Source organism: Octopus bimaculoides, chromosome 4 (assembly GCF_046866305.1).
Source record: "Octopus bimaculoides isolate indiv1 chromosome 4, ASM4686630v1, whole genome shotgun sequence".
NCBI classification, from domain to species: domain Eukaryota; kingdom Metazoa; phylum Mollusca; class Cephalopoda; order Octopoda; family Octopodidae; genus Octopus; species Octopus bimaculoides.
The window spans coordinates 122,510,622-122,530,621 of record NC_142931.1 but is presented as its reverse complement, the minus strand read 5'-3'; the positions used below and the strand labels follow the sequence as shown (position 1 = coordinate 122,530,621).

At 36.0% G+C, this 20,000-nt stretch overlaps 1 protein-coding gene across 1 annotated transcript in view; it reads right to left on the bottom strand.

The window, feature by feature from the left end:
* Positions 1 to 7,730: 7,730 nt before the first annotated feature.
* LOC106868128 (membrane-associated transporter protein) overlaps positions 7,731 to 20,000 on the bottom strand; it is a 76,650-nt gene continuing 64,380 nt past the window's right edge. The window contains 1 exon segment of the mRNA XM_014913258.3: positions 7,731 to 10,944. Within this exon segment, the coding sequence (XP_014768744.2) occupies positions 10,711 to 10,944 (234 nt within the window). The 3' untranslated portion in view covers positions 7,731 to 10,710.

The following is a 20,000-nucleotide window of genomic DNA, read 5'->3' as shown; positions in this document are numbered from 1 at the left end:
ATCAACAAAACAGCATTGTGTCTAAGAAAAGAAAAAAAAAGACAATACATGTACATAACGTGTATATAGATTAATGAATGAGCTGAAACTAGAGTATTTGACTAAATGCCTTAGAAATGTTTATACATTCATTCATCGATTTCGCTTTTAATCCCTCTAGGTTTTGCTTTTAATGATTGTTGTTTAACTAAATCAATATTTAACACTATTAAATTTCATAAATCCAAGAACGTGCGTGAATTGATGCATGAATAGGTGTATTGAAAATAGCGCATGAATATTTCTTTCTCTCCTCTGTGTTTCTCTCCGATTCTCTGCATACATACATACACACATACATACATACATACATGTGTGTGTGAGTGTGTGCAAGCGCGCACGCGCACCCTCCACAAATACACACGTATGCGTCTTTAGTAAATGTACAGTCGAGAAATGTAAAGCTGAATTTTAGAGATATGCATTGTTATCAAAATAATGGAATACTTACAATGTAATTAAATGCTTACAATCCTGATAGTAATCCGATTTATACCGTTATATATATATATATACTGTTGTGTCTAGGGAGAGTAATTTTCTTCTTGTGCCTTATAATTTAACACACTTACCGGTTAAATTATAAGGTACAAAAAGAAAATGACTCTCCCCAGACACAACACAATATGTTTCAACATACGAACTGACATAAAGAATCTTGCAAACTAAATCCCAAAATGAAATATATATATATATATATATAAAAGACCAAAGTGTACGTATGCCGCTATATATATATATATATATATATATGTATATATATATATATATATAATACAAAATGGGACAAGAACGCAAAACATCCGGACAGTTGGGTGATACAAGAAAGGGACAACAAAACATCCAGATAGACGATACAAAGGAAACAAGGATGGGTCATTCGAAGTTTTCTTTCCTCAGTCGAGTAGCAGATTATCTTCGCAACGTATTTGAATCCAGAGCGATGTTGCCAGCTCGCCGTCGTATTAATAATATTTAGAATAAGAGATAATTGTGATGTTTGATCGAATTCTTTCTGAGATATGTTTGAACAGTTGAAGCTAACCATAAAAAAAGGTAAGTACAAAAAAACTGCTTTGGATCTTTAAGGTTATCTCTTTCTTGTAGGAAGAAATAAAAAAAAAAACAAGCCTGCACTTCCGAAGGAAACATTTCACGAATACGTGTTGTTGTTGTTGTTGTTGTTGTTGTTGTTGTTGTTGTTGTTGTTCTTCTTCTTCTTCTTCTTCTTCTTCTTCTTCTTCTTCTTCTTCTTCTTCTTCTTCTTCTTCTTCTCCTCCTCCTCCTCCTCCTCCTCCTCCTCCTTCTTCTTCTTCTTCTTCTTCTTCTTCTTCTTCTTCTTCTTCTCCTCCTCCTCCTCCTCCTCCTCCTCCCCTTCTTCTTCTTCTTCTTCTTCTTCTTCTTCTTCTTCTTCTTCTTCTTCTTCTTCTTCTTCTTCTTCTTCTTCTCTCTTGGTACTGTCTGTCACCATCGTGAATCAGAGTCAGATTCAGGTTTAGATCAGATCTTTATGGATTAGCGTTAGGTTTAGTTTTAAGTTTGGATTTAAACTATTTTCGTGGATTAGCGTTAGAGTTAAATTGTACGCAATACAATACCAAAATTAACTAAATGTCTTTGTATATAGGGTCCTGGATTTTAGAGTAATCAATAATCAGCTAGTCAAATAGTGATTACCTCCTTGTAGGAGGAACTTGGACGTTCAAAAGATGTGGAACAATATCTAGACTGAAAAGGATCTACTGCCTTGCAGACTGAATTATGGACATCAAAGGTTCAGGGAGCAGAACTTTGGGAAAAGGGTTGCTGAAAGTTGACATAAATCCAAAGTAACAAATCCAAGGCTAGAGTCCCTGATCCGATATCCTGATCTTTTGAGTCAACATTAGCTCCAGATAAGAATGATGAAATGTTTTAAATGCTCACTGACAGATCAACTTTGATGGAGATGAAAATGTTGCAGTTACATTGGTCCAACGTAAAGTACCCTTTACTGTTAGCGCATTCAACGCTAAGACACTGGCTACTATTCCAAACTGGAGAAAACTGGATATGATGTATATACATATAGCATTGACATCATTTGCCAACAGGAATATCGAATCATACATGACGAGCCACTTATGCAAGAAGCATTTGAGAAATACACTCTATATTCATCAGCGTAGAAGAATGAGTGAAATGCTGTAACCGGAGGAATAGGTGTCCTACTTTCTCCAAAAGCTCCCAGTGTCCGCATTATTATAGTGAAATGTACTGAGCATGTCAAGGGAGTTAACTTGTTGGGAAATCAGACAACTGGTGTTTTTTAATGATACAGCCCCACCCCCATAGAATGAACTCCCAGAAGTACATGTTGAGCAAATTTATTAGAAACTAACAGCCACAATCAGTGGAGTCCTTAAACACAACCTACTCTTAATTTGTTGGGAATTTTAACACTCACTTAGGGCCTAGGAATTCACTCTTCATTTTCAATTTTATTGAAATAATGGTGAGTATATAAAGAACTTCAAAGAGTAGCACTGCCTTAATGCTTCTAATACAAGAATACCGAACTATGCATATAGACTGTTGGCACATCGTCAGCTAGAAACAAGTGGATTAATAGCATCAAAAATTCAGTTACATACAACCCTTTTGAATGTATTAAATCTGATAACAGAATTGTATCATGCAAATACCAGATAAGTTATCACAAGAACAAAGGGCCAGCTAGAGATCCTTTGAAACAAACTCACTGGGAAAGTAGCAAGAGATGCTAACATATGAAGGGAGTTTATAGTTGTGAGGGGCTTGAGGATAAAAATAGAAGTGCTGTTTTCTTTTGGACTCTAACTACTGCCAACAGAGATATAGCAAAGAAGAGAAAGAAGATATTAACCGTTGCTCCCGATGGAAAGTAACAAGAGACTGAAAGAATCTGAAGAATTCAGTACAAAATTAGCAGTCAATCTAGGTCCACTAGGAATATTGAAAGAAACTTCGATTTATCTAAAATCGCAATCGAAGCGTATAATAAGGTTCTTGGGAGCACGTATCAACTTCAAAACTGAAGAACTTGACAATATCCCAAAAGAAAACGAGTATGCTGCTGCTTGGACAACTCTGAAAGAATTTACCAGCTAGAGAGCTTTTCCACTGATCAGCATCTAGAGGTCTGGTTTTAGCACTTTACATTGATTCTTGATAAAACAGCCTTACAACACCAAACTTGATCCTTCCTTCAAACACTAATTAACACATAACCTGCCGAGCCAGACCGGCCCATTTACTGAAGAAGTGGTTTAAATGCCAAAAAAAGTAAAAAGTGAGTAGGTACATATAGCATTCTAGATATCATCTGGAAGAGCTCACTCTTCCACAAGCATCTATTGGACTTCTGTAACGAAACCTGTAAAGGAAACAAGCCAACAACCCTCTCGAAGTCTGCAATTAATCGACTTCCAAAGAAAGGTGATCTTCATCTGCCTCAGAACAAATGAGGAATTATATACACATCTCTACCTTCAAAAATCTACTACCCTATGCTTTTTAATAGAATTTTCCCTCTTGTTGATCCCATCCTAAGACAGAACCAAGACAGCTTCCTTAAAGGCAGGGCAACGCTACATAGATATTTTCCCTTAGAAGAATCATAGAAGAGCGAAGAACCCAGCATTTCCAAGCAAAAGATATCAATCGTATTTTTGGATTTCTCCAAGGCATTTAATGTCAGCAGAAGGACCATGTTATATATTCTGTTGAACTACGAGATTGTCAAAGCCAACATCATAATGTATGAAAACCCATCAAGCTTCGTGCAAAGCACGAACACTCCGCTTGAATTTACAATACCAGCAGGCATCCTTCAGGGAGGCACCCTAGTACTTTTTCTGCTTGTGATGTGGTGACTACATCCGCAGGTAAAGTCTTGACTCCATCCATGACAAAGGTCTCGTCATGAGACAGCTGAACCTGCTGAAACAGGAATAATAACTCCCAATATTTTTGAGAATACATTCTCCCAGCAATTTCTTCTTTAGAATATGTTAGTTTTCATATTTACTTAAGTGCAATACTGTACTTCAACACTCAACTCTTCTTTGGTAAGTAGGGCGAAGTTTATTAAGATGGAAACGAGACTGTATTTCTTCCATATTTTCAGAAATAATTAAAATATTAGTAATTGATTGATAGCTTTCTAATGACCACCGTATTAAATATGTTATCACTAGCTTAAATCTAAAACTACGTTTTCTGATTAACAAGGTTTATTTTGATGAAAATTAGACTGTATTTGTTCTATACTTTCAGAAATAAAATAATATTAGTCAACGACTAATTCAAGCTAGTGTCGTTTTCTCACTATATTTCTTACTAGTTCTTCAGTGATCGCCGTATTAAATAAGCTAACATTAACTGAAATCTACTACAAATCTTTCTACGTGACAGTTTACACAAGAATAAATGGAATACATGTCTTGACACCAGCCAAAGCCACAGCAGTCTGCTCAGAAATGCTCTGAGAATTAAGACTAGAACAAAATATTAGCCAACAAAATATCTACTATATGTCATTCGTTTTGGCGGAAATAATAGTAATATTTTTCTCAAACAAACTCTACTGTTTTTTGTTGCTTTTATTTTAAACAGGGCGTATCAAATAACGTAGTCTAAAATAAACTATATAGAATGATAGAATGCTTTACCCATAAGCTTTCCCGGTCAGGATAGGTTAGGTGTAAAACAAATAGCCAGTTACTTTAAAATACTGCGTACAATTGTTGACACGCAACATAGAAAACGTGATAAGGTACGAAATGAATACTGCTTTGAATAGGTAGGGTGGCAACAAATAGAACGTGACCATCAACCAATACTACTGTATTTATATCAATAGAATACATAAGGACGTGTACTTCTATAGTTGTATAGTGTAACTGTAAGGATGACTAAATTCTATAAGTTTGAATAGATTTATCGAAAATTTTTCAGAATAAGTTGCTTACGTTTTTAACGTGATATGCCTTAGAAAAATGCTCCCCATCGACACACACACACACACACACACACACACACACAAGGTTCGAGTTCAGTCTCACTGTGTGGCACCTTAGGCAAGTGTCATCTACTATAACCTCGGGCCGACGAAAGCTTTTTAGTAGACTGAAACTGAAGGACTCCTCTCTCCGTTTTTTTTTACCGCCACTATAACGGCCATAGTAGCGGTGTGCTCCTTGGAATTGGCTGCGCTTAGCTCATCTCCACTCAGGTACTCCGGTCTAACTCATCACTCTGCCTCTTCATCCCTTTTATATCCAACTCTCTCCAAGCCATGTTCTAATTGCAATGTCCAGTCCTTCTCCAGACGTTGGCCTTCTAAAATTCTCTCCCTGCTCATTTCTTTTCCGCAGATGGTGACCTACAAAGGTTCAACAGAAACACTAAGGATATCAATCTCACAGGTCTAGGAGAGCCTGAAGACGTCATGGGCATTATCTCTTTCTCCAGACCAAGCAAGTAAAAAAAAAAGTTGTTTTCTGCATCTATTTTCGATACTTACCCGCTCAAGACCACTCTTGATAAAACTTTCAGTTTTAAAGGGATTAAAATCAAAACGTTCATCAAAATTTCATGTTCCAGACGCTAGATTAATAATGACAAAGTGATTTTACTAAACCCTTCATTCTTTTTAACATTAATTGAAACAAAGGCAGTATTTCAATAGTACCCAAAGGATTAATTTTAAAACAGATTGCTTTTTTAAATTCCATTCGAAGCCCGTTCCGTAATTATCTTTATTTAATCTCCAGCACAAAACAAATTAAAGTTATGAAGAATCGATGATTTAAAGCGAACGTTGCAAGTGGCTTAAGAGACCCAGGAGGATTTTACAGTTAATTACCTAGAGGTTCTCCAAATTTTCCGCATGCTTTAACGTTTATCTGTTTATAATTTCTTTTTTGCTTAAAGGTATATTCATTTTAATTGAATTGATTTTTCGTTGATCCGTAACTTAGCGGAAAATAGATTTTGCTGCAACTACAGTTGTGTTTGCATGCATGCATACATACATACATACATGTTTTAATGCTTATATAATGTATGTATATTTATATATGTATGTATGTTTATATATATATATATGTGTGTGTGCGTGTATATATATATAATGTATGTACATATATTAATATAAGAAACGGAGAAAAAATATTATGGATACTTATTTTATTTGTATCACAATAAATACATAACAAATAATTTAATAAAAATAAAATTTAAAGGAACATAAAATAAGCACAAAAGGTGCCTACACATGTTTCAATTTGGTCTCTTGGTAAACAGTGCTTCGGATCCGTAGGATTTGAATCATGTTAGGAGTTGTAGATGTAAAAATAACCTAATTTGACCAAATATCTTCAGGACTGCCTATTGCAAAAGGCTAATGCTTACATATTCTTTCAGAGGAATTCAAATTAGTGGTAAAAACGTACTAAATAAGATAGATGAGAACCACATATTCGTATGTTAAGTATGGAAGTAATGTAAATATTAAGTTGTTAGAAAAGGAAGAGAGGACGTCGAGAAAATAATAGGGGGATGTATTAGCTAATCAAATCATACTAAAATAACTTAGGGATTTGAAAACTAGACGGTTATGGATTTTGAGGGACATTATGTAATCATTAAAAAAATTAATGTATCTGTTAGTGCATTGAAATGCGACTTAAAAACTTTTCTTTAGAATAAGTAACGATAAATTTTCTTCATAATCGAATGAAAATATTAGTATCTTAAAATTTCAATCTATATATTTGCTCTCCACTGTAAAATTGATCTTAACTTGTGAAGATACAAGTCTCTTTATGAGTGAACCATATTTAAATACTTACTTTTGAATTATCTAAGTACTCAATATAGTCAAATTTTTCTTAGCCATTACTTTAAAATATTATAATCCACATATATAATTTATATTATATATCCCAAATCACTTATTGTTTTTTCTAGCTTCATTCAATTAACTAAAATTCCTCTATTTAATTTTCATTTCGTTATTTTTTCCTCCGGCAAGTTTATTTCTCTCTATATTTTTTATTTTTTCTTATCTCTGCCTATTCTTCTCTTTAATTCAGTCTATTTACTTAACGCTTCCTGAATATTTTACCCTAATTACATAATGTCCCCCACAACCCTTAATCGCTTATATTTTTTTAATGATTACATATTGTCCCTCAAGACCCATAACCGTCTAGCTTTCAAATCCCTAAGTTATTTTACAATGATTTGATTAGCTAATACCTCCCCCTATTACTTTCTCGACGTTCTCTCTTCCTTTTCTAACAACTTAATGTTTACATTACTTCCATATTTAACATACGAATGTGTGGTTCTCATCTATCTTATTTAGTACGTTTTTACCACTATATATAAGGATTCTGAAACTTCGAGAGAACGTGAAAGAATTCGATTTTTATCGGTGGAACTCGAAGTAGATATAGCTATAAATGTGTAGATACTAGGTTAAAACATCCTATTGGATAAAAACGTCAAACGCTGCACACACTCACCTCTCTCTCTCTCTCTCTCTCTCTCTCTCTCTCTCTCCCCCTCTCTCTCTCTCACACACACACACACACATGCACAGAGAAAATGATAATTTTAATAAGCATAAAAAATTTTCACTGATGATGAAACAACGAACACAGTTTCAATGATATAATGATTTTTATTTCTTCAAATTTCGCTTAACATCAAAAACACATTGCTAATGATCAGATGTCCATAAGTATGTTCATTCTTACCCAACATCATATTTTTGTAAATAGCTTTCTAAATTATCTGGAACATACAAGAAGCCTTAACAGATCAGAGCATCACAGAGCACATAAGACCTTTGCTTGGCAAATTACAAATCTAATCAACGCAACCAACACAACTATTAATTAGCACTAGCATTTTAAAACCAAAATTATAATCGAGACATTGTGAAAAGTTCTGGTTATTTTTTTTATATAGTTGTCAACCAAATTCAGTTCTTGAACACAAATGATTTACATTCTTTACATTATTTACATTTGACAGATATTTGTCATCTTGTTTGTTGTTAACACAACGTTTCGGCTGATATACCCTCCAGCCTTCATCAGGTTTCTTGGGGAAATTTCGAACCTGGGTTCTCATTCCCAAGGTATTTTTCTATGTTGTTGTTATTATTATTATTATTATTATTATTATTATTATTATTATTATTATTATTATTATTATTATTATTATTATTCAGGTCACTGCCGAGAATCGAACTTGGAATCTTGGGGTTAGTAGCCAGCACTCTTAACCACTACGCCATATGTCCACGGGCATATGGCGTAATGGTTAAGAGCGCGGGCTACTAACCCCAAGATTCCGAGTTCGATTCTAGACTGACCTGAATAATAATAATAATAATAATAATAATAATAATAATAATAATAATAATAATAATAACAATAACAATAACAACAAAAACATCGAAAAATACCTTGGCAATGAGAATCCAGGTTCGAAATTTCCCCAAGACATCTGATGAAGGCTGGAGGGTATATCAGCCGAAACGTTGTGTTAACAACAAACAAGATGACAAATATCCGTCAAATGTAAATAATGTAAATAATGTACATAATTCCTCACCTCTTAAATATAGAACTGCACAAGTGATTTGATTTTAATTTTATTTTTGAATTAATTGTTCACCATAAGAAATTGGTGAATTTCTAATCTCTTTTGGTGCCACTCACATCAATTTTTTTCTATAATTCATTTTTTTTTTGAAATTTTGGCTTTTGTAGAAGAATATCTGAAGTTTTTTGTTTTTTTCTTAAAAATAAAAAAAAAGAACTCTCTTATTTAAAATAAAGTAAACAATAATAGCTACCAAGTTGTCATTACAATACGGGAAACACATTCATATTCGATATAACTTTACTTCGATTTACATGTATACTTGCTTTCATAATTCATTCTCTCATCTCATAAATGCGCGAACAAAACAGGTTTACTTCAAAAATAGTAGCGCACGCTAACTTTAGCTGTATGATACTAGAAGGGGGAACATATACTGGTGAGACATGTGGTACTTATATATATATATATATATATATATATATATATATATATAAATATATATATATTTATATACACGCATACATACATACATACATACATACATACATACATACATACATACGATAAAGGAGCAGAGTCCGAGCTGATGATCGAGCCTATATATAGTCACCCAACTTGTTAGAAGTAGCAATCACATTTTCTTCAACTTACATACTACAAGAAAAGCATTCCTACAAGGTACTAATTCTGAAGTAGAGATGGAACACTCACAGTCAAAATGTCCACTCTACCAAAATCGACATATATATATATATATATATATATATATATATATATATATATATATATATATATATATATATATATATATATATATATATGTATATATATATATATATATATATATATATATATATATATATACACACACAGACAGACGAAACACATACGCAAATATATATTCATACGTGTGTGAATGTGTCGATATATTCATATGTAATTGTATAACGGAGAGAGAGAGAGATAGATAGAGAGAGAGAGAGAGAGAGAGAGAGAGAGAGAGAGAGAGAGAGAGAGAGAGAGAGAGAGAGAGAGAGAGAGAGAGAGAGAGACAGAAGGTTGTGGATCTGCTATAAAATATTTTGCAGAAATAGAAAGAAAGGCAAGAAAAACTAAGTAGATGAATGATGATTAGAAACTAGAAACGAGGAGTAAAAACCAAAAGAACACAAGCGTAGGTAAAAGTGATGAAACGAAGCAAAAATAAATAAATGAACTTCTTGATTTCACATACAGCTTCTTAAACACGTACACATATGCAACAAGTTACATACCCTGGTTAATGATAACATTTCAGAAATCTGTGACCGTAATCACTCGATTATTGTAGATCATAGCAAGGAACACTGACCAACAACTAATGAGACACCTGGTGATAATACAACGTAAGCGTCTTCAGAATTACAAGAGAGTTGATGTAATAGAATCAAATAAGTTCATGTCGGATGTTTCCGGGTTATTGAAATAACTGGAACTCACCTGCACCACATTGCATTGCAAGTAAACGAACAATATGTATGTGTATCTTATATAAATAGCTTTATGCAGCAAGTTGCTTTAGACATTGACATTGCTATGTGCCAGCGCAATGGTTGGCAGTCGGATGGATATACCCTGCTTATCTAGTCGTCGGCAATCGGCAGTTCTAGCCGAGTGTAATGAAATATAACAAAACAGAGAACAGAGAATTAATAGCAGGGTGTCTTATAAGTAAGAAAACATAATACGTTGAACTATTATTTAGAGATCTGATCGACTTGTGGAACATATTGTATTATTTAACTACCAGATGTTACTACACAAAGACATTGGTGGACAGACATTCGTGTAAATTAGTTTCCTTAGTATCACATATATGACAGCTAAAACGGGTCTAAGGCAACAAAATTCAACACAGGGGGCGTTGTTTTTGTGGGTTTGTGTATGTATAGTAGTAGTAGTAGTAGTAGTAGTAGTAGTAGTTGTAGTAGTATTAGCAGTGTATATATGCGGATGTGTTTGTGTGTGCATATAAAGTTTTATGTGTCAGAGATCCAAATAGAGGACTTGAGTAGCAGTCAAAGCTCCGCAGAGACTTAGAACAGCCGCCGCCACTATCACAGCTGCAGTAGTTCCGCTTACATGGATTATGCTGCCCATACAGGACGACAGTAGAAATTGCGCCACAAACACCATGCTGCTGATCAGTGCAACATCGGTGCCCAGACCTCGAACTTGCTTGGAATTTTCTGTAAGAATCTTCTGGTCCGGTTCTGTGAACTGAAAAATAGTTAGATAGAAATATATATATATATATATATAAGTCGAAAAAGAGAGAATTAATGATATATCAACATTAAATAATGAAACATATATAAAATTACTACACAAGCACTGAAACACGTATATTACTACATACTTATACTGCAACAAGAATACAAGAGTGCATATAAACAAATGTGCATATTACACCAAAAGCCAATACTAGAATTTCTCTCATGGTAACTACCGCAGTATAGCTTTTTCTAACAGAACATCCACGTTTAAGTGGGAATATATATCAACACACACACACACACACACACACACACACACACACACACACACACACACACACACACACACACACACACACACACACACACACACACACACACACAAGGTTCTTTATACATACATACGTAAATACATACATACACACACAAACATATATACGTTTCTTTGTGTGTGTGTAGATATATATATATATATATATATATATATATATATATAATCCATCTAAGAAAGTATTCTAATATCAACACATTCAAATATGTTATCGTGTGTCAATGTAATTTTATTTATATCGCTTTTCTAAGGCTCTAGAAGACTCTAAAAGATCGTGTTTCCTCTCACATATGTGTTTATGTTTAGCACAATAATATAGACACCTATGTGACAAGAAGCATTTAAATGTAGAGCTGTCTATATTTAAATGTATTACACACTGACACTGAATACATGTATACGATTTCCAAAGTAAAGGTATGCCTTTTAGATAAGTCTTTAGCTTAAACTCACTATGAAAAAATTAAAGGAAGTGGTTTTACCACTAGCGTCCTCTTTTTGTGGACAGCTAGTAACTAAGCTGACACCCCATTAAACCCAGTTAGGCCAAAATCAGAAAAAGAAAAAATGCTGAGGTGTAGGAGTGGCTATGTGGTAAGTAGCTTGCTTACCAACAACATGGTTCTGGGTTCAGTCCCACTGCATGGCACCTTGGGCAAGTGTCTTCTACTATAACCACAGGCCGACCAAAGCCTTGTGAGTGGATTTGGTAGACGGAAACTGAAAGAAGGCCGTCGTATATATGTATATATATATATATATATATGTATGTGTGTATGTGTTTGTGTGTCTGTGTATGTCCCCCCAACATCGCTTGACAACCGATGCTGGTGTGTTTACGTCCCCGTAACTTAGCGGTTCTGCAAAAAGGTCCAACAAGACTAGAAACTAGTCAAGTTAATTCCTTTACTTTTGAAATCGTATACATGTATTCAGTGTCAGTGTGTAATACATTTAAATACAGACAGTACTACATTTAAATGCTTCTTGTCACATAGGTGTCTAAATTACTGTGCTAAATATAAACACATATGTGAGAGGAAACACGATCTTTTAGAGTCTTCTAGAGCCTTAGAAAAGCGATATAAATAAAATTACATTGACACACGATAACACTCATATGTCTTTTGAATATTTGAATGTGTTCATATGAGAATTAACTTCAGAGAACTGAAAAATCGGTGTGTATTTCTCACCGTAAGATTAAATTGTATGATTATTAAAATAGGAAACATTTTTTCAGTACATTAAGAAAGAAAAAAAACAACCCTTGCAGTACATTATTAACACACACACACAGACACACACACACACACACACAAGTTGAACTCTACCGAATATTACAGGCAAAGAGTTGAACTACACATTTGTATAAATCTAGCTTCGATGTCACAAATATATCAAAAATAGCTCTAAGGAAACTACAGTTTTGTGACATTGTGTATGTACGGTAGCAGCAGCAACAGCAGCAGCAGTAGTAGCAGTAATAGTGTATATGCGGATGTATGTGCATATAAAGTTTTATTGGTCAGGAACCAAAGAGAAGACGTGCGTAACCGTCGTAGCACTGCAGAGAAAGAATGAAAGAAAGAATGAATGAATGAATCTATCTATCTATCTATCTATCTATCTATCTATCTATCTATCTATCTATCTGTCTGTCTGTCTGTCTGTCTGTCTGTCTGTCTGTCTGTCTGTGGGTGCACGCGTGTACACGTTTATGATTAAAAAAAAAAATAGTGTTCACAGTGACTTCGAAGTTCTTACCTGTTTAGCTTTCATCGAAATATCTAATGAAGGCTAAACACGCCGAAATTCAAAGCTACTGTCAACATTATCGTTATATATATATATATATATATATATATATATATAATACAAAAATGGGACAAGAAGGCAAAACATCCAGACAGACGATACAAAGAAAACAAGGAGAAGTCATTCGGAGTTTTCTTTCTTCAGTCGAGTTCCAGATTATCTTTGCAATTTCGGTTGGTTATACTCGAGATTGCTCCAATCTGGCCAGCCCCAAGGAAAAACTAACCTAAGAGCACCAGATTCCTTGGAAGAAAGCAGCGAATGTAAACGAAAACAAGGACGGAAAAAAACGGTGAAATGGTACACAAATACAAATAACAGGACATTAACAACGGGTGTCTTTCGACTAAGGACGAATTAAATTAAGCTGGCATGTGTGGAAATAAAGCCTTACGGCAGGGACATAAGATTTGACAGGCACAGGGAGGAATATAGATGTTGCACGGATGGTAGTCGAACCAAGAAAGAAAGGTCAGGCCTGGTGAACACCGGTCACGTGCGGAGAGAAGAGAGAGAGGTAGAGGTAGAGGGATAGAAGAATTAAGGAGGGACGAGAAAAAAATGAAAGGGACAGAGTGAAGCGAAAGAGGAGGGAAGGTGAGCATGAAGAGAAGGCCAGGAAATGTGAGAGAGGGGGAACGAAAGAACGAAGAGTGAAATGAACGAAGCAAGTGTGAAGGGGCTGATAGAAAGAAGGAAAGAATGAAAGAATAAGAGAGTCGTACAAAATTTATATATTTATATATAAATTTATATATGTACGTACACTTTGGCCTCTTATATGTAAGTATATACATATATATCTAAATTTTGTACGACTCTATTATTCTTTCTATTCTTTCATTCTTTCCTTCTTTCTATCAGCCCCATCACACTATATATATCCTGTTTCTCAAGGACTGTAGACTAAAGAGCCATCCTCATACACCATCCGATGGTATCACAAGGCACGACACAGGCGTGACTGCCAGCAACTTCAAAGGAAGGTACACATGACATATGCATTCGCTTAGATGCAGGAGTAGAGAGAATTCCATCTTTTCGTCTCGTTTCCTAGGATACTTCGTGACCTTCGGAATGAAGCCCCCCACATTCCTCACCTGCTGCCTGAAATTGCCAGCTCTGTCCCTAAGAAAGATTGCATATTCTCTACCAGCCTATTGTATCTATCAAGAGAAAATACGAAGCATCTTATTGCTGCCATAAGTGGTACACTCTCCTGTTGAACTTCAAACCACTAGCCGCCGACAACCCAGATATACCACCTTAACATTGACTGCACCTCAACTCTAGCTAACCAACAATCAAGGACAGGGATTCTAACCACCGATACCTACGCAGACCACAGGCTGACATTTCAACCATATACATCCCTGTAACCCCTCACGTCTGTCTCCATCTAAGTGGGCGCGCGCGCACACACACATACATGTACGTATACTTTCCTCTCTTCCTTTCCCCTCACAACACAACCAAGCCATTAACCAATCTAACATCCCCAAAACCTCAATCCAAAGCCAAATTCCGCCCCCTTCTTCCAGCAGCGCTATCGGAACCACACTAGCGTACATCTGTCACAGAAAATCCACGCTCTCCAAATGTTATTTCTATTTTGATGCATAATTATATAGATTTTCATGATATTGTTTTATGTTGAAGTTTGTATATGATATATATTATAATTCATATGTGTCTGTAATATATACACACGTATTATAAATATATACATGCATATAAATGTATACGTACATACACACATACACACACATATATCTTTAAACACACGCATGTGTGCATGTGTGTATACTGTATAAAATCTAAACTTTGGAACACAATGTACTGAGGTTTCAACTGGAGGAGGTAGATATGTAACTGGAATAACATTCATGTAATTATAATGATATGCACTATTCGCCATGGAATTCTGTTTTTAATTTCATGGTTACGTTGTGCTCAAGCAGTAGTCTTAAAACAAAATATTATTCGTTAACTATTAAGTAAATGGAACAAATATTTTCCCTCACAGGCACACGTGTATATTCGGACATTCAAAATCAATACTGAACGGCGTATATTGAAAAGATAAGATAGAATTCAAGCGAAAAATGACAACTTTGATGATGATAAAGGTGATTGATGAAACTCTTATTTAGCAAACGAGGATGCATATCATTGAAAGACGTTGCTTTTAACAAGGATTATTGCTTACACACACACATACACACACACACACTCATACACACACACACACACACACACACACACACACACACACACACACACACACACACACACACACACACATACACACACACATACAGTAGCGGACTGGGTCTAAAAATATTGGTTGCCAGGAGACTAAGGGGGCCCACCCACAACTACAATGCTTTCATTTAATTTTTTTTTGTTAAAAATATTCTTTTCAACCGTCTTAAATACAGCCATGCTGAAATAATTAATGCATTCTTCCAGGAGTGAATAAAAAATTCTCGAACTTGTGAACCGTAGATACTAGCAGGCCCTCCACCATATATGGATTCTAATGGCGTAGGGGTCCACTTGCCATCGGGTAAGCTGACAACCTGGCCAGTCCGCCACTGCATACATACATACATACATACATACAGCCCCAAAACAGTTGGGCTCTCTTACCTCAGAGAAGACCGGGATAGAAAGCACTCAACATACACACAAAAAAGACAATGCATGGGTATGTTGCCCGGAAGCTTGAAGAAGACAGTAGAACTGATACGAAGCACAGTCTCTCTTCGACACAAGACCACTACATCCCATCACACTTTGAAGGCTATGCGCTTGCAATCCAGGAACAGGAGATTGTCCCAAATTCCCTGGTGAACAAGAGAGACAGTGACGCTCTTGTAATCCCATGCGATTAGCAGCTGTCACCACGGTACTACTTCCCTATGCGGCGCGATGTTGTTACTGAAGCAATTTACAATGCCATCCGCAAGAAAGACTGCCCTGAAATAAACTTAGTCCATCTGTTATGGAATACATTCATAAACATCAACTCAAAGAATACTGGTGGAATATTCCCATCAAAACTTCTGTCAAATGTAAACATAACAGACCGGATATTGTCGTTTGGGACAGAGGGGCAAACTATGTATCGTCATAGAGGTCAGCTGCCCTGCCGATATAAATATCTGTTTGAAAATCAAAGAAAAAGAAAAAGAGCATATCTATGGACAACTGATTCGAAACCTCCAGCTTCTATATCCAGACTATGAATTCAAATTCATAGTAATAATAAATGGATCACCAAGTTTTGTTAGTAAATGCTTAAAGGAGAATCTTGATAAACTGGGATTTTCAGAAAGAGAAACTGACCGCCTCATTCGTACATTACAAGTGCAATCTGTGAGTGGAACAGTAAGAATATGCAAGACTTTTCTCATGTTCCAAACATGAATTTGTCTGTTAACTACATCCCAAAGATGGAGCCTTGTTTCTTTGTAGGAAACCGACTCCCTCCTCAGTGGAAGGTTTATAATAATTATAAAATAGAAGAGACATACATATATATATCCAGAAAAAAAAGCTCACTCTAAAATATTAGAACAGTAATACATTTAGAAGGTTGTTGGCTATGGTCGGTCAGAGAGTGACCATTGGTTTCGCTTAACTGTTTCGACGATTAGTCGAACACAGCTGGAACCGATGAAAGGGGAATAACCTCGTGTCGCCCGAGACATTACCAGTTGGGTTTCATTCTGGATAACTGACCATGACGTTTTCCTCCCTCCAGTTTTTGAGAAGTTATGTGTCTCGTCTCCGGTCATTTAAGTCTGACGACTCTCCTATACAACTAAGCGTTTGATAGGTGCAAAACCAATGATCACTTTCTGACCGGCCATAAAAACAGCCTTCTAATTTTATGTATGTATGACAGTATACACACACACACACACACACACACACACACACACACACACACACACACACACACACACACACCATCAATGAAGAGTACTATGCCAACTTGCTGAGGCAGCTAAAAAAGCTATCAAGACTAAACGCCCAGGAAAACTGACGAAAGGGGTCCTGTTTCATTAGGACTGTGCTCCAGCACACAAGTCCTTGGTTTCGATGGCTGCTGTGCGTGTCTGTGGCTTTGAACTTTGTTGAGCAGCCTCCCTATTCTCCTGATTTGGTCCTATATGGCGATCATCGATTACGCCATATCTGCTGTTGACTTTTTTTTGAACAACAGGATGAAAGCGTCATCACCAATGGGATCCAAACACAGCAACACTGATGGAAGAAATATGGGCACACAAGGAGGACTATGTTGAAAAATAAACCTGACCTGATCACTTTTTATGAGAGCATCTAGGTCAGCTTATGAACTTTTTCACAGACACAGACACACACACACATCTATTTGAATACACACACATATGTATGTTTAATATGTGCACAAACTCCACCAGCCCGCACGTCCCATTAATATGTAAACTAACCTGTCTTAATGTTACCAATACAGCTGCGTCCTGTTTACTAAATTCCCAGCCAATAGTCAGTGATAACCCGGATATATCCCTCTAGGTCGAGCTGGGTCACGCACAATGGCAGACTATATAATTTCTACTGCCAGTAGAGATTGCAAACTCATGTCGGTCATAAAAAGTTTACTCTGACAACACTGATCCACATGGTAACTTCTTTCGCTAAAATATCACATTCTACAAAATGATGACTTGTCTCTACCTACTATGATATCAAAAACAACCAAATGATCTGAATTGACCAATGGAGGTCTAAATGCTCTCATCGCGAACCCATTTAAAGAATTGTCTTTCATTGCTCCCCGAACATCTGATGATGTGGACGTCTTCTAGGCCCAGAGAACCTTAAGTAATGTGGAGCTCAGTCATACTGGAGTTGAGTACATGTAACTCTAAGCAAATATACTGAGTGTTACTTTCCTTCACTTGTTCACGGTCTAAAGACCCTCCATGTTTGTTTTCGTTCGGTTTCCTTGTATGTCTCCATTGTCATATATATGTAAATAATAATAATATTCTATAAACTTAAAGCCTATAAGCGATCACCGTGCATTGACTAAGGTAAATAGTCTAATATTGAAGCATATAAGCCCTCGACGGTAGAAAGTAGGGTTTGCCGGACGCGTGGGTACGGCAAACCCTACTTTTTCAAGTCAGAATTATGTGGGTATGCGCATATTTATCTTATTATATGGGTATGTGCGTATATGCATATAGGTGTGCGCCTTAGGAGTTATATCTTTAGGAGTTATATCTTCTGTTTAATATATCAGGTTGTATGTGTGTGCGTGCGTATATATACATACATACGTACATACATATATATATATGTATATATATGTGATGTGTGTGTGTGTGTGTGTGTGTGTGTGTGTGTATGTATACGCGCGTGAACCTTCTTATGCGTATATGCATTCTGCATGCACTTTATTATTACTGTAAGAATTGTATATAACTGCTAATTATTTCACTGAGCTCGAAGGCAGGAAATACAATATTAGGCAAAATAAAGGAGTAACACTAACACGAATCAAAGCATCTTGAAGGGTAAGGCATGTAGCCTGTAGCTCTTTATAACCCTTTCTGTCAATATAATAGGTAATACAAACGTCATATTTGTAACGCCGGTATTTCTGTTATCATATATGTTTCTATAATTGTCAACAAGTAGGTTGCAATAGTTGCCAAGACATCCTCTTAATTGGCTTACTATATTTGAAATGAATAGAAAACATGGCCAGTATTTTATCGATTTTTTATATATATTTATTTGAAAGTCTGATACTGTTTGTGGTTATTCTCAGTATATTCGGCGAAGTTCTTTGTTATTTAGACATGAACATTCAGGTGAAGCATATTCTTGAGAAAAAAAAGAAGAAAAAAAAAGAAAAAAGAACGTTTTAAGCTAAGTACTAGAACACCCCGCGCGCGCAAGAGAATGAAATGAAAAACAACACCACCTACACGTAGCTGATGAATGGAATCAAGTGATTTACTTGTAGTTCACCTTCAATAAAGAACATAGTAACTGTTTTAACTGGATGTCTTGAACTTAAACAAGGACAAGCGCAACAACAACAACAACAGCAACAAAATAAAAAACGCAATATTCATGCAGCCTTTGTTGCATATTTTAAAGAAAAGAAATTATCAACCTATATACCAGGCATGGACAAACTATTTTCAAGAAGTGGGTCGCATGAGACATGGTTCACTAGGTGAGCCGCATTACTAGAAAAATTCAAGGTACTTATTTCATCGACCCCGAAAAGATGAAATGCAAAATCGGCTCCGGTGGAATTTGAACCCAGCGTAAAGATGGACGAAATGCCACTAAGCACTTTGTCCTAACGATTCTGCCAACTCGACGCCTTAATGATAATAATGGTTTCAAATTTCGGCACAGGAAAAGCAATTTTGAGAGAGGGGATTAAGTCGATCATATCGACCCTAGTGCTCAACTGATACTTATTTTATCGACCCCGAAAGGACGAAATGCAAAACTGATTTCAGCGAAATTTGAACCCAGAACATAAAGACGGGCGAAATGCCGCTAAGCATTTTGACCGGCGACTTGTCGATTCAGCCAGTCCGACACCATAATAATATTAATAATGTCAAACTGTTAAATTCCAGAGACGTAAGCAAGTCAGTACCGGTTGTCAGGCGGTGGTGGTGGACAAACACAAGCACAGTCATGTACACGCTGTTTCTCACACATACACACTCGTGCACACTCTCTCTTTCTTTTTCTCTCTCTCTCTTACACACACCTATATACGACCGGCTTCCACACAATTTCCTTCTTTCAAATGCGCTCACCTATTTATTGGTCGGACCAAAGTTATAGTATAAGATACTTGCTCAAGGTGCTGCGCAGTG